General features: G+C 40.7%; 1 protein-coding gene across 2 annotated transcripts in view; it reads right to left on the bottom strand.

Moving 5' to 3' along the window:
• Window positions 1-4,665: 4,665 nt before the first annotated feature.
• The window catches only part of TNIP3 (TNFAIP3 interacting protein 3), a 51,981-nt gene continuing 41,828 nt past the window's right edge, over window positions 4,666-14,818 (bottom strand). For both annotated transcript variants that reach the window (XM_076337673.1, XM_076337674.1), the window contains exons 11-12: window positions 13,495-13,555; window positions 4,666-5,068 (exon numbers count right to left, since the gene is read on the bottom strand). In XM_076337673.1, the coding sequence (XP_076193788.1) occupies window positions 5,037-5,068; window positions 13,495-13,555 (93 nt within the window). In that variant the 3' untranslated portion in view covers window positions 4,666-5,036. The remainder of the gene's footprint in view (window positions 5,069-13,494; window positions 13,556-14,818) is intronic.

The raw sequence follows: 14,818 nt of genomic DNA, 5'->3' as shown, positions 1-14,818 counted from the left end.
CAAGATGATTAGAAATACTTTCTAAGCTCAGCACAGGGTGGTATGGGGGCAGAATTTCCAGCTCATTAGGGTAGGGGCTGCATTCCCAGTCTATTATAGGGGGAAGAAGAGGGGGAGCTGGAGCAGCTGAGCTTTGCTTCACCAAAAGGTATCGTCATACAACACCAGCTTTTTCTCATTGTATTCTAGACTACAGAAAGGGAGAGGGGGCTGAAGACCGGAAATTTTGGGCATCTCATAATCCTAATTCCCCCAAAACATGTTGTCATGGAAAGTGAAATGCTGACAGAGCAATGACTGGTAGGAGCTTGGGAGTATGACATGAAGCTAATGAAGTGCAAGTCTTTGGGTGCGGGGAACCAGAGCCAAAGGGTACAGTGCATTCTTTCATCCGCAGCATTCACCACGCATTTCTAGTTCTACTATTTATATAATACATTTCATCTCAGAAGAAAATATTTTCGGTGACCATGTGTTCTTACTATAATTCATGAGACTATATATAACAACGTAACACTTTGCATTGCAGCGGATAACACATTAATCCCTCTTACGGGATTGTAGAATGGCGTTCCTTGCCCGTGGATCTAGAAAACAAAGCCCTGACCTTCTCCTAGATATTATCAAAAGACAAACAAGAATGATACGCCAGAATTTGAAAGACCATTGCAAGTAAAGAAGGTTTAGAAATCAGTCATACAGAGAAGAAGTTGGGAAGTGGGGTTACAGGAGGGATTTGAAGGAAGACAGAAGTGTTTCTGACAGGCAGAAGCTGAAGACTCTGCCATAGCAACATCATCTTATATAGGACGCAAAAGCCGTGCTCTGGAAGGCAAGAGGAAAGATAAGAAATTGGGAGAGCCCAAGAGAGTGAAATGTTATGTGGGAGATGAATGAGAGATAAAGGTTTATTATTTGGACAAGAAATCTAATATTGATGCAGTAAAAGATAAAAAAATAGTGAATGGATTCAAGGAGGAAAGTAATGTGGTCCAGGATTTTGCTTGTAATGTATCAAATCATTCTCAGCTGTGATATCCAGCTTTCCTATTATAGGATAGCATAGGTGTGTATTTGGGGCACCCCATGTGCTTTGCCTGCAGCATTATCATGAATCCACTTCCCCTGGTATCCAGAGTTTCTGAGGCAATTAAAACAGCTCCCAGCTTTTACCAGCAATTTCAAAGTAACAATTTTTCCTTCCTAAAACAAATGACAGCCTGAAACTAAGGAGGGATGCTAGTCAGTGATTTATAAAGACAGACAACTTACTTAGCACCAACGAAATCTTCATATCACGCCACACATTATCTACGTATAAGAGTAGAAAGAAATACCTATAGAAATAGAACGGAATAAGCATTTGCATGACTGTCACCAATAGCACTTCAGGCCTTTAGAAGAAAAAGACAATTTTAAAACAACATACATTTTTGACAAGGCACAGAGCTTAAAACACCTGGGAAGTAAAATAGTGGTGAATCAAAACAAAAAACTTCAAGTCAGCAAAATGCTGGTGTCACATCTGCCAGCTCCACAAGGAGGAAAAAAAAAAAAAAAAAGAGAAAAAAATAAAGGCTGGGACAAAAATTCCCCAAAGGCCCCAAGCTTTTAAGTACCTCATTTGTGTTAACGATTCCATGAGTTAACGTGCTCCTATTTTAATGTTGGGTAATTACTGTTATGGTAATCAAAACATCATTTAGTGAATTCAGCATATCATGTTGAAAATAATGTAAGATTATATTGTAAGCAGCTAATTTAACTTGACATAGGAAGACTTGCTCTCATTCATAGAAATGAAAATTTCTCCATAACATGTTTAGTATATAACACTGCAACCAAATGGAAAAAGTTCAGTTTAGAAGAAAAGTCTACAGAAACCCATGCCAAAACATACATAAGATGTTCCCCCCCACACATTTTCGTGTGTCTATTAGTTGTCATAACTCATCGTTCAGAATCCATACAAACACGCGTCAACACGCACGCTCCCACCAGAAATAACAAGGCTTTCCAAGGGCTGATCATGACCAACGCCTGGACCTCCCCCATCATTTTAACAGGCTGAGTAATCAGCTTCATTATGGGTCAGTTCCTTATTGTATACCTGAACGTTCATCACCTTGTAAGCATTTTTAATACGGCAGTTGAGTCGGTCACACCGGGATACGAGTCAAGCGCTCCTGATACACCTCACCTGGTGGGCAGACTGGCCAGCACCGATGCAGGACAAACACGGCCAGGTCACATTGGTCTTTCTGCTGGACGAGTGAAAACACATCCCCTTAAACTGCTGAAAAGTTTTGACAGAAAATCACTTTGTGCTTGTCCCCAAGCCACCGTGAGAGAGGAAATTGGGGGCCACAAACCACGGGTGTAGCTCATCACTGCTGCTACAGCTTCAGGTATTCAAGTAAGTGCCTGGTCCGGTATGAAAAGAAAGTTACTCTCTGTATATGAATTGCTCCTCTTGCAATGCGCGTAGTAATTCCAATATTCCCAAACCCTGAGCAGTTCCTACAAGAAAAGGAAAGAAAAAAGAAAAGGCCTTTCACAAACACATTTACAGCCCTTACTGTGAAATTGGTCCACTCACCACTGATACACAAAAATACCGAAGAAAGCTGAATAGGAAGAATCAGATGGAAAATTTGGCAAGTGTTTGGAAATAAAGTATGTAATAGAGATCGGGAAATGCCAGAAGGTTCTTTAAAAGGCCAAAGGAAAACTGGGAGTGCCAATACCCAGTTTCAGCAAAGCTCGAGAAAGGAAAAATGCCTGTTATGAGTACTATGGGTGATTTTAGATAAAATAACTCACCCCCCTCAAACTTGTCTGGGTCACTGCAGAAAGCGTATCCTTTGGGGGTGTTTGAGTCTGACAATGCTAATTCAAATAGATGACAGCACCTGCATTTGGGAAACATACATCATTACAAGAAAATCAAGAGGAAAATCAACTGTACAGGCATTTTATATGCATTTTAAAAGATACAAATTTTCTATCATGTAATACAAGGAATACCCCACACTTAGCATGCTTAGGATCTGTGAGAGTCAAGGTTTCCAGTCTTGTGCCCAAGCCAGCCAAACGTTAAAAGCCTGTGACTAAACAGAGGGGGGGGGGGAAGATAGCCCAGCAAACTCTATTTTCTTACTGTGAATGGCTCGCGTTGAATCATCCGCTTGGGCCAGATAGTTCTTGCACAAGCTGTCAGATAATGAGTTAAGCACCACAAATAGAAGGCGCAAGCCTTCGCAGTTAGTTGGGGAAAACAGTGGAAATGAATGAAGCGGGGGTTTGTTGCCTCCCACACCAACCACACAGAAGCTCGTCTGTTTTGAGGATTCACGACATCTTTGAGTGCGGGGTGCTCTGCCCACAGCTCTGGTCACCTGCTGAGAGCTCACATTGAATTAGGTTACATTATAATTGGATTTTCCGAAGGCACTGCATTAGCATTTTCCATGATCTCACCCTTATTAGCCAAATCACTAATCAGGAGTAGCGCGGTTATATTGTTTGCGGGTTAAACTATCTGCTGCTATAGTGTCTGTAAGCCAGTTCCAAATTCATGCAGAGATAAAAACTCCTCTCTCTCTACCAGAGACTCGGGAATTTATTCTGTAGCTAATGTTGCAGTCAAACTCTAATTTTCAATAGTTCATGAAAAAGCAATTTCTTTCCAGAGGCCGGTTCGCTCGGTGCTTTGCTCATGTTCTTCCTGAGTCCGTATTATAAGTTAGGAGTGTCGTTTCTTTGATCAGCGTAGGCAAAAGCAGCATCGCTGTAAAACGTAACAGCAGAAAAATCCTTTCCCATGGACTGTTCCCCATTGTGTCCAAAATCAAATGCCAAACATGTTTAATCCTATAATGTCATTATTTTAGTACACAGGCCTTTGTATATTGATAGGAATGCAAATACCTGTTCTAAAAGCAGAAATGACACACGCAGGCGATCTCTAACTGATGATTCTGTCCTTGTACAGCTCAAAAAGCTGTTTGTGTGGGAACTTAAACTCATATTAACTACTTCTGAGCTATGAGGAAAACACACAGGACATCTCATGCGGCCTTATGGTGCAAAAATCTCAGTTCCTTCTTTCAGGTGGGATCCCAGCAGGTGCAGGTACCTGCCTAAAGGGAAGCTACAATCTTGCAAGTAGATTATCAGGTAATGTTTGCTGAACATCCACTCACCACAATTTTCTGAAAAAATTTCATGGTCTAAATACAATTTCACTTAAAAAGCCAGGTTTTATTCTCAAGTTAGAGGTTACACAATGACGTTCAGATTAATTACAAGAATCGTTTGGAAATATAAAGCCATTTTTACTGAGAAGTTAAACCCATTAAGTATTTCTACTAAAATACTTCTGATACAAATAAGTACACACAGAAAAAAAATGTGATTACATTTTTCATATCATTTCGGAGCCAAAACAAAAGGAGAGCTGGCCTTGACTCAAAAAGGGGAGTAGGCACCTTCTACCTGCCCTGGTGTCAGCGGTACCCTGCTTACAATTACACGTCTTAGAACAGTGAAGCAGATTTCCGCTTTACCAAACAATCAAGAAAAAGAGTACAGAATTCAAGATGGTATATCAACAAATCATTCCCTGGAATCAAATAAAAAAAGACTATAATTCTCAAACAAAAAAAAAAAAAAAAAAATCACAACACTATTGGGCTTTTAAGCTCTTGAATTCAAACCAGATGTGACTGTCTGAATCCCCAGCAATAGCTGCATCTTTTCTTGTACGGCTTTTTAACAGATTCTCATAGGCAGCACAAACAGCATCTTCAGAACAAAGGGCAATAATGCTTCCCAGCACAGTTTAACTGGATCCTGAGAGTCACTAGCCTGTATGATCTGCTTTTCTATTGTCCTCGCAGGGATTTCACCAGGCATAAATAACATGCACCGAAGAGATAAGGAGCTAGGGGCAAAAAAACCAGAACAAAACAGAATAACGAAGTTGCAAGACTAGCTTGCCGCCTTTGGTCTACACTTCTCCAGGTCATAGGCTGTCAGCGATGGGCTCCCTTCTCCGAGGATGAATCTGCAAAAGTATATCAATACAAGTTATTTTGACATTGAGAAATACAACTCGCTTATGATTAATTTCCCTCTGTTTTGTAAGACATACACGCACCCCTGGAGCCAATACTGTACATCATTACAAGCCTGTAATCAATCCAACACAAATGACAGTAAGTGTGAAGAAGCAAAAGAAGGTAGGGATGTCATACAGTGCCCTAGCAGTCTCTCTCTCTCGACTTTCATCTAGTCCTGATTGTTGATACAGAGCAAACAGTAGGGTCTAGTAACCTAAAGCCACCGCGTAAAATCTTTCTAGACCTCTAAAAAGAACAGCTGACATTCAGCAGTGTTCACGGGTATACATTAGCTTTAGGTGCACCCAAGAGAGTAGGTAAATATGACAGAGGGAAGAATTAGGTAGTAGTACCTACTGCTAAGTAGGTGTCTGTGGTTCAAAGATGTGTTTGATAGTAACTCACTCGAGCTAGGAAAACAAAATAAAACCTAAGAAAGGAAATACGCTATTGCCAGTGTAACACATACTTCCTTCCTGAAGTTTCAAAAGACTCTGGAAATGCTGTAACACATCGCTAGTAGCACACACACAAGTGCACATAGTATTTCGCTTACAAGAGAAACATTAAGAGTGAAATATTTCCAGCAGGGTTTTGAATTTGCCTAGGAGAATTGCTCTGCAGCTGCTACAAAGTAACCCCATCATTCACTTCCAAACCCACAGTGCTGATGATATCCAAATGTATATGAAAGAAAACTTGATCCAAAAGGTCCACGTTTATAGCAAGCAGCAGTACCGTGAATCACTGATTTTGGTGACACCTTTTCCTTGCAGGTAGTATCAGAGCTAAAATTCATGTTATTTGTTCACAAAAGCCAGGAAGAGCAACAACTAGCAGACTGGTTCTTTGTGCAAGGTAGATAAATATAGATATTTCTGTGTTCATTTCACTTCATGCAAATAGCCCCCTGTAACAACAAAGGCGGTGGAAAAAAACTTTGCTAACAAGAAATGTGCTTCCAAGCTTCGCATCAAATGTTGATATTCATATAACAATATAATCTGGAAGAAAAAAGAGAGGACTTGGATATTCAAACACCTCAGGCAGCTATACAGTGGGGATGTCCTTCGATTATTTTTGTTCCTTCCCAGTCCCGAGTCCCACTGGGACACACTGAGGTCACCCTGCTTATGCCAGGATGCTTTTGGCTCCTAAAGTTCTTGCGCAGCTGGTGCAAACCAGCAGATACCACAGCGTTGCAGGCGTGGTCTGCCAGAGAAGAAAGGCAAACATAATATAACATGTTAGTTCCTAAAACCAAAGAGTCTCTCCCACCTAGGATGGCACTAACCGTTCAGAAAACCTTCTGGATATTTCGCAGTACAAGCAGGCTTCAGAGCCCAGCACAGAATCCTCGTACACTTAAAACACAACAGGCAAAGGAAGGTGGACTCCATACAACGAGGGTAGGTAGCCCTTGGCTGCTACTTTAACAAGCAAATGGCACGGAATGAATTTTTACATCACTTCCTTAGATGACCAATGAGGAACTAAGGCTATTTCCAGATAGCAGATGGATGCTTCATCAAGTGACCAGGAAAGAGAATGGTTTAATGAAAAGAGCCACCACGTCACCTATCACCAGAAGACCACCATCAACATCCCCCTTCAGGCAAGTTCCCTTAAAAGCCTCGATTCTTCCCTATGTTTCATTCTCAAAGGAAAAAAAAAAAAGCCAGTGTCTGTGAAGCCATTTAAAAATCTAACAGGTACTGAATGATAAATCCTGATAACTTTATTTCTGTGAAACAATGTATCAAATCATGCAGCTGTTTAAATTACATATCCTGTTCCTCTTCACATGAGACTTTTCTGCCTGGTACTCTGAAAAACTACAACACGTTCTGTGATCTTTAGCTCAAGCTGACTTTTAAAAGCAATACCTTTCTAAAAAAGGCAACTTCTCATGTTCTGGAGTTAGAAATTAAAGGTGTGCTAACAGCCTTTTTGTTACATTGCAGCAGCAGAAACCAAGTAGTATCAGTAAAAATTCTGAAAATAATCCCATTTTCATTCCCAGTGGGGATGGCAAGCTGCTAATTAAATCTGTCTTGACTAGTTGCGAGCACTGATAATTTCTAATGTAATGTATGCACTGAGGACAAGCTAATACCAAAAACGTTTAGGGTCTGGGATTTTTTCCAGGAAAATTAAGACGTCAGTTAATTAACTTTTTTTCTGTCTGGTTTTCATTGAAGACCTCCACAAATCCATTTTTCAGTTTTTCATTTTTTCCCCCCCTCCCTACAGATGTCATTATTTTCAGTGGAAAACCCCACACTTCTCCCTCCTCTTCTTCCAGTTAGCTGTAATTATAACAACATTAGCAGCAGAGCAGGTACCTTGAGGGCAAAAATCTGGAAAGCAGCAGAGTGTGGAAGGGAACAAGAGATGATGTTATAATGAAAGTAAGCGGACACATCATGCTTCTTCGTGTGCTCATCTGGGCATCCCTAGGGCTTTTTGCAGGTTGATTTCTGCTTTCCCTAGGCATGCCAAGGCGAGGGGGTGACCAGCTGCTCTCGCCTCTCCCACAAGCCGCCAGAGCTACCCTGTGAACTGAGAGGTAGCTGAAGGGCTACATTTTGGCTTCTCCCTGTGCCTGGCATAACTGGATCCAAAATAAAAACGTACAGTTTAGGTCAAAGAAATCCAGTAGTTATAGCTGATGTTCTGAAGGAGTAACTGGGGTTCTTAAATACATGTACCGAGAATCTTTCTGCCAAGGAAACAAATACAGTAAGATTAATTTTGGAAGTGAAAAAGGCAATACATGCCAGCAGCTGTGGCATGCAAAAGGGTTCTTGCTCTGAGTAGGCTTTGAGCAATAAACCTCTTTTCCAGAGAATTTTTCATTAAAAAACTGGGTTCAGGGAAAATCTCCAAAATCAATCTTTTTTTCAACTGTCTTTTCAATTTTGCACAGTTGGATAAGGAAGGAAGTCAACACTGCTTGCCAAATAAAGTGCCATTAAGTACACTTGCTGGAAATCTTTCTGCCTTGCTCCTTAAAAAGAAAAAAACCCCAAACAAACAACAAAAACCAAAAAAACCCACAACCAAGAACAAAAAGATCGGAAACTCATTCCAGGAACACTGAGTGACAGAGCACGGAGAGACTTAGGAGATAATGTTCCTCCGAAGGCAGCGTTGCTGGTCAGACAAGGCTAAGTTAGAAGAATTTACGCACAGTTTAGGCTCAGGCTTTCTGCACAGCAAAGTACCTGGGGAGGGACCAGCCCAGAGGCGGGCAGGAAGAGTTATTCTCTTGGAAATACATTGCCGGTGCAGCGAGACAACATCTCATCTCATCATCTTCCTTAATCTCTACCTGCCTCCCATCGCTTACCTTTCCACATTGCCCTTCTCTATTGTGACCTTCAAGGAAACACCTTTGCTTTTTTGGAAGCCTGACGGTTTCCCCTAATCCTGCTTTGCAGACAGGCAGTTGCCCTGTGAGGTCTACCTGAGTGGTCTTTCCCTGGCAGCCTCATCTCCATTGCAGCCCACCTACGGAGCACGGCTGGACACAAAACGTTCCTATCCATCTCTCTGCCCTGCTTGCTTTCAGCTGGAGTATTTAATGTTTGAGAAAATAGGGAGAAGAAATACTTATGTTCACAGACAAGCTGAACTCTGGTATGAGTTATCGGAGTTTTTAAGGAGTTTAACAAGAGGTGCAACATGAAACTTTCTGGATACAAATGGGAAGAAAATGCTAGTAAAACCAGACCAATAAACCTGAATACAGCCCACACCCTCCTATTTGCAAACCGCCTGAATATTGAATATTTCTGGATTCAGTTCGGATCCCAGTGGTGGCGTGGAAAATTGAACTCTTGACGAGATTGCAGCATGAAAGAGCAGGAGGAGAAGAACTGGGTTAAACCCTTACCTTCCTGTGGCCGTGCAGACATACAGATGGCAGGCAACTGCATCGTGCGGTGCAGCCTGGCATGAAAGCCACCCCAAACCACGGGCATGCCTTCGGTACCGGTTGCACTGCAAATGTGCAATTCCATATTGATGGAATACATCAACTCACTAAACACATCATCAAGGACATAATTTTTTTTCCCATCCTTTTTGGAAAATTGTATTTTACATGGTTAGTAATTCTTCACTGTCCCATGCAACCCCTGGCAGGTCAAAGCTGTCTCTGTGCTTACTAATGGAGAGGCTGTGTTTTTTAACCTATGAAGCCTACTAAAACTGTTTCTAGGGTCCCAAAGCCAGAGGGGCCTGAATGGTTCTTTGTTTACTTTTAAGTAAACTCCCTAAAGCCAGAGACATGTTTTTGAAAACAAGTTGAGTGGCTTTATGCAGCCAGGGGGATCATCAAATTCCAGTTAAAGAAGGCAATTCAACAATAACTGTGGGCAACTGTGGACAAATAAAAAAATAATTGAGAAAATAATTTAAATCTTGATTACTGAATCAAAAATATAAAGAAAGGCCAAATCTTATCCACAGAATCCCTTCCTGGATGCCAGAATGTCTACATCCAGCCAGTAGTTTTTATTTTATTTATTTAGGCGTACAGAGAAGTAAATATGTTAAATAAATGTAATCAAACACACATACCAGGACTGCTAGTTGTGTTTGGTCACCTCCACATATTCATAGGCACACACTACCACCGTCACATTTCCATGCCCTCCATGAACCAAGGCAGGGATAAGATACTCGAGCATGCTGTTGCATCACGCTCTGAACTCTGTGTTCAAGGGCACGCTGATGTGATTTCAAGGCTGAGGACTGGTCTCTCAAGCCGCAGCAGCCAGCCTGTGGCCACGCTGGGAATAACTGTCTCTCTCTAGAGAGCAACTTCAGCCTTATGTACCACAAGGGCTACAAGACCCTTCTCTTCATCCAGATTCTTAACTGGTCCATAGATACTTAGCTGTAAAACAGAAAGGCAGATCACTAAAACCAACTCCTTATGCTCTTTTCAGTAGGATTAAATCCTTAAATGGCTCCTAGATACTCTAGCTGCAAAATACAGAGACACACAGATTACTTCACCAACAAGAAGTGTAGGGCAGCTCTGAGGTGTTTTAGTCAAGGAACCGAGGACTGCTAAGCACATCGCTGAACCTCACTTAACTGCCAAATTTCTTGGGAAAGAGGGAGCTGATGTAGCTCTGATTAAGTAACAAGTGGTGTTCACTACTCCAAACTCTGAACAGACACGTAAGGTTTTTGCATAAAGCCATACTTTATAGCTGTAATCTTAGCAGCTCCCTTTAGCTTCACTCTCTTCATAAAGCTAAATTGCAAGGATTTCATTTAGATAATTACCATTGCCTTGCTACCGTGGAACATATCTTGTTCAGTCTCATTTTGGAAAGAAAGGCTTAATGGAAAAAAGAACAAAGTTTTTTGAGAGGGTTGGTGGTTTTGTTTGGTTTTTTTCCTCTCATTTTGCCCCCTTATTCCTCTCATTCTTCCTGTATTCTGATGAAGTTATTTCCAGGCTAATTAGAAAAGGCTCAAATCAAAAAGTGCCAGATCCAAACCATCACACTACCATGAAAGTGCAGTGCTAGAGGCAACAGCGCTCCTCAGACTTGTGCATAAGTGATCCTCTGCCAACTACCAAAACATAGATCTGTGGGGAAAATAATAGACTGGAGTAGAAACTTTGGAAAATAGGATCAAATAGGACTGATCAAATTTCTGTAGCAGATTTCTGTTTTAAATTTTAAAAATATTTCAGTGATTATCCTATTTCTGCAGATACAGGCACAGAGGTGTTTCTTACAGAAAACAGAAGGAGAAACTAGGCTTCAAAGAGGCAGCAGTCCTTTAAGACAGCCTTCTTTGGACACGGGAGAAGCTAAGAAAAGTGGTGCCAGTCAGAACAAAAGTACAGATATGGTTACATGAGAAGCAGAAAACATGAGATTACAGCTGGTTACAGAAGGACCTAAGTCTAATGCCAAAGCACCTGGGTGCAAATAACTTCCTCCCTCACAAAGGAGGGGAGAGAGGGAGGAAAACACAGTCTAGGAACATCTATACAAAACTGCAGGAAAAAGTAATAAATCCTCCTTGATGACAATATGCCTTTGCAGTCCCAAAGACATTATAGCAAACTAGTTAGAGTTGATGTAGAGACTCTCATAGATTTCAGATATCTTTAAAACAGGCTTTTTTTGATGGTATATCATAAAAAAAATCAGTTTCCCAATTCATTTCACCTGTGTTCAGCTCTGAAGTTACAATGTGTGACCTGTATTTTGTAATTATTCCTTAAGAAAAAATACCCAGTGTCAAAGGAAAATTTGTTCAGTTAAGGAAAACTTAAGGGTTTTCCCTACAAACATCAATCTACTGAAATAGCTTTCCTAAAGGAAACTGCCTCATGACTAAAAGTTGCTGCACTGCTGTTTTGTTTTTCCATAATGAAGCCCTATCTCAGAAGAGGTAAAATTTATTGGTCAGTTTATCGCCTAATGAAGAAATGAAAGATGAGAAATGAGACTCGGGAATGCTGCTGCACATACTAGCTCATTTAAACCCACCATTGTAATTAGCACTCTTACAAAATAGAACAAAGAAATTGGAACATCAAGAATACTTTCATTGTGTGTTCTTGGAGTTTCTATCTTTGAAATCTTTCTCAAAACACTTAAATGCAGATTTAATATAGGTGACTATATATAACACATAAACCCAGGCTAGTGCCTTTTAACTGATAGTTGCAGTTGGACTTCTCTGTGATCAACAACTAATAAAATAATCTTCATCAGCAAAGATAAAAAGAATAAGAGCCCCGAAGATGTTAAAGCAGACATCCTACACAGCGCTATGACGGGACTCGTTGAGAATTCCTCTTTATGGGGACTGAAGAAAAAAGGGAAGGGAAAAGTCTCCAAGTGTCCTACTCACTGTCCCATTGAGAAGGAGGTATTTGGATATTCTGGACAAGGAACAGTAACAGAAAGACAGAGCATGGATTTAAAAAAAGTTTTTTCAGGGAGCCAGAAGTTGAGTCATATAATCAAACAGGGTAAAAGAAGAACTCTCTTTCTTCAGATCCCCTAAGTGTACTGCCCTGGACCACAGCTGCAGTTGGTGGCCGGACTTGTTTCATTCACTGTTATAAACATCCTCCCTATATTCTCTGGTGCAGTAAATCACTTTGAGTTTAAGTGGGAGGCACTACAAAATTAATCTCCTGTCCTCTCCTGCAGTCACAGCACTACTTTCCCTACGACCACATCAGAACCCTCCAAACAGTTGCCATGTAATTATGGGAAGCTCACCCTCCATTTCGGCGAGCTACGTTCCCACCCTGCCCTCTCTTCTGTGCAAATGTGGATGACAATAAATAATGGAATAGCTCCTCTGTAGCCATCATCTTCTTCTAGATGTTACAAAACAGCTTTTGGTGATGAGTCCCTGCCCCTGCCACCCCATATGGTACCCACTCGCACCGTGAAATGGCAGACACATGAAGCACACACACTCCTGCAGTAAACACCAGCAAACTTTGCTAGTCCCCCTGCAGACCAGGATGACGTATCATTCATCTGAGAAAGTATCTCTACAAAAGGGCTACGAGACATGAGAACAGCAAAACACAAAACTTTAGGTGCCATAATTCTCAACCACTTTTGAGAGAAAAAGGGTGGTTTAGGGGAGTTTCTGAAGGAGAAGATCCGGAGGGGCGGATTCCCACCCAGAACAACGTCCATTCTTCCCTGTGCTCTCTGGCATCCATCTTTTGAGTGGTCTGAAACAAGTACTTCGAAACACCCAGGCACAATTTCAAATCCAGGTACAAATATTAAGTACTCCTCCTGGTTTCAAAAAGATAGTTTGCACCGACACTTTGGCAACTAATTAACTTTGTCCGTTTACATGGTTTTATTTTCAGACCTGGCGCCTTGAACTATCAGAGCAGATCAAGAATAGCAATGGGCATTTTGCCTTTAAGGTGAAACAACATCCTAAAGCCTGTACTTTGTTACCAAGGACTTCTAAAATCTGCCCCATCTTGGCCCCCAGGTTCAGCACATCGTTAAATTTAGCCTTAGCTGGAGCAACAGAAGCTCTAAGGACAACTCTGAGGATACCTTTTCTTTAGGACTATTACTAGGTGTTTAATGAGGCAAATGTGTGCTCCTGTAATGTGTAATAGAGACATTTTACGAATTGCAACAAAGCTGAAAGCCGTAATGTAGATGGTATTACATTAGAAACCTCACCTGTGTTGCACATACACCAACCTCGGCTCTCTGAGGCAAAGCTGTCACGTAAGCACTCAACAGATAAATAGGAAAGTTTACCCTACATCCCTCAAAGGCTCCCATTTAAAAAAAAGTACATTTAAATATGCTCTGTACAGCTGTTGTCTTACCATTTGCCTTGTGCTGCACATCTGGCGGAAACTGGTCAGGAACATACCACTGATAGTCTGGCTGCACAGAACAATAAAACATTATTACAGCAATATGGACTTCATAGACACTTCAAACAAAAGAATAGTGACATGATAAAAATATAATTGTGCTGTGAAGTTTTTTATTAGTCATACAAAAGTAGTTTACAAAAAAATCTTATATTTAGCTTTATATTTCCACTGATCGAGTCTTTCAGCTTGCTTCCTTTTTTATGACATGTGGTTTAGATGCTGCACTCATTAGAAATACTGGTGTAAACCTTTCTAGATCCCACAAATCAAAAGAAACATTAACAGAAACAAATAAGATTTTAAAAGGGCTAAGGAATAAAGTGCACCAGAAGACACTAGAAGGCATCACATCCTCTGTGCTAAAGAACCCCAGAGAAACCTGCTACACATCGACCTGACAGGTGAAGCTGTTCCAGTTTGAATATGTGTAACACCTGTAACATGTTGCAGTGTGACAGGAATAACCCATTTAATAAAGTTCTCTGCCCTCCTCCCTTCCCCACAGGTTAGCATTAGTGTTACTATAACATTAGTTGTTATCAAATAACTTCTTGAAAATTCTGTGGGATGGGAAAAATTACCATCTTTCTTATAAGAGGAAGTATTGGGAAGGTTATGTCCATGCAAACATAGTTTTATCCAGGGAAATCCTGGGAGAAATACATACTGCATTATAGCTTATACCACACACGGTGGTAAATGAGGAGCAAATTACCACTAGAGAAAATGATTTTGGGACCAGATGCTTCAGTTGAAGCTGTATTAAGCTGTCTATCTGGTTTAAGTAGCACATGCAAGCTTGTCAAATTTCAGGTAATTACTGCTTCAAATTAGTTAAACTGGGAAAATAATTCTTGTTTTGCAGAAATTACTCTGACAAAATCCTGAGTAGTCCCAAGGAGACTCTTACAGATTTCAACTTGTAGGGAAGAAATTTCATAGACTTTTAAAGAAGTTCTGCCTAAATTAAGATGGCAGGATGAAGCTGTGGATACAGAAAACAGATTTAAACTTTTATGTATGCTGTCATTTATAGTTACATAGCAGTAATCACTCTCATACACTGTCAGGAAAAAAGGAGCTATCCTATTTTCACTGAAATTATACCGTCCACAGGAATTATTAACTAATTCTGTGCTTGTGGGCAAACAAAATAGGCTTTGATACAAAGCAAGACTCTGCTTTGCTTTAAGCAGAGGTAGTTTTTCCACCAGTGGTTCAAAATACACTTATTTGTATTGCTTTTTTGAGTTTCTGTTGAATTTTCTGT

This window comes from Aptenodytes patagonicus, chromosome 4, assembly GCF_965638725.1.
Source record: "Aptenodytes patagonicus chromosome 4, bAptPat1.pri.cur, whole genome shotgun sequence".
Lineage (NCBI taxonomy): Eukaryota > Metazoa > Chordata > Aves > Sphenisciformes > Spheniscidae > Aptenodytes > Aptenodytes patagonicus.
This window is presented reverse-complemented; position numbering and strand designations above follow the sequence as displayed.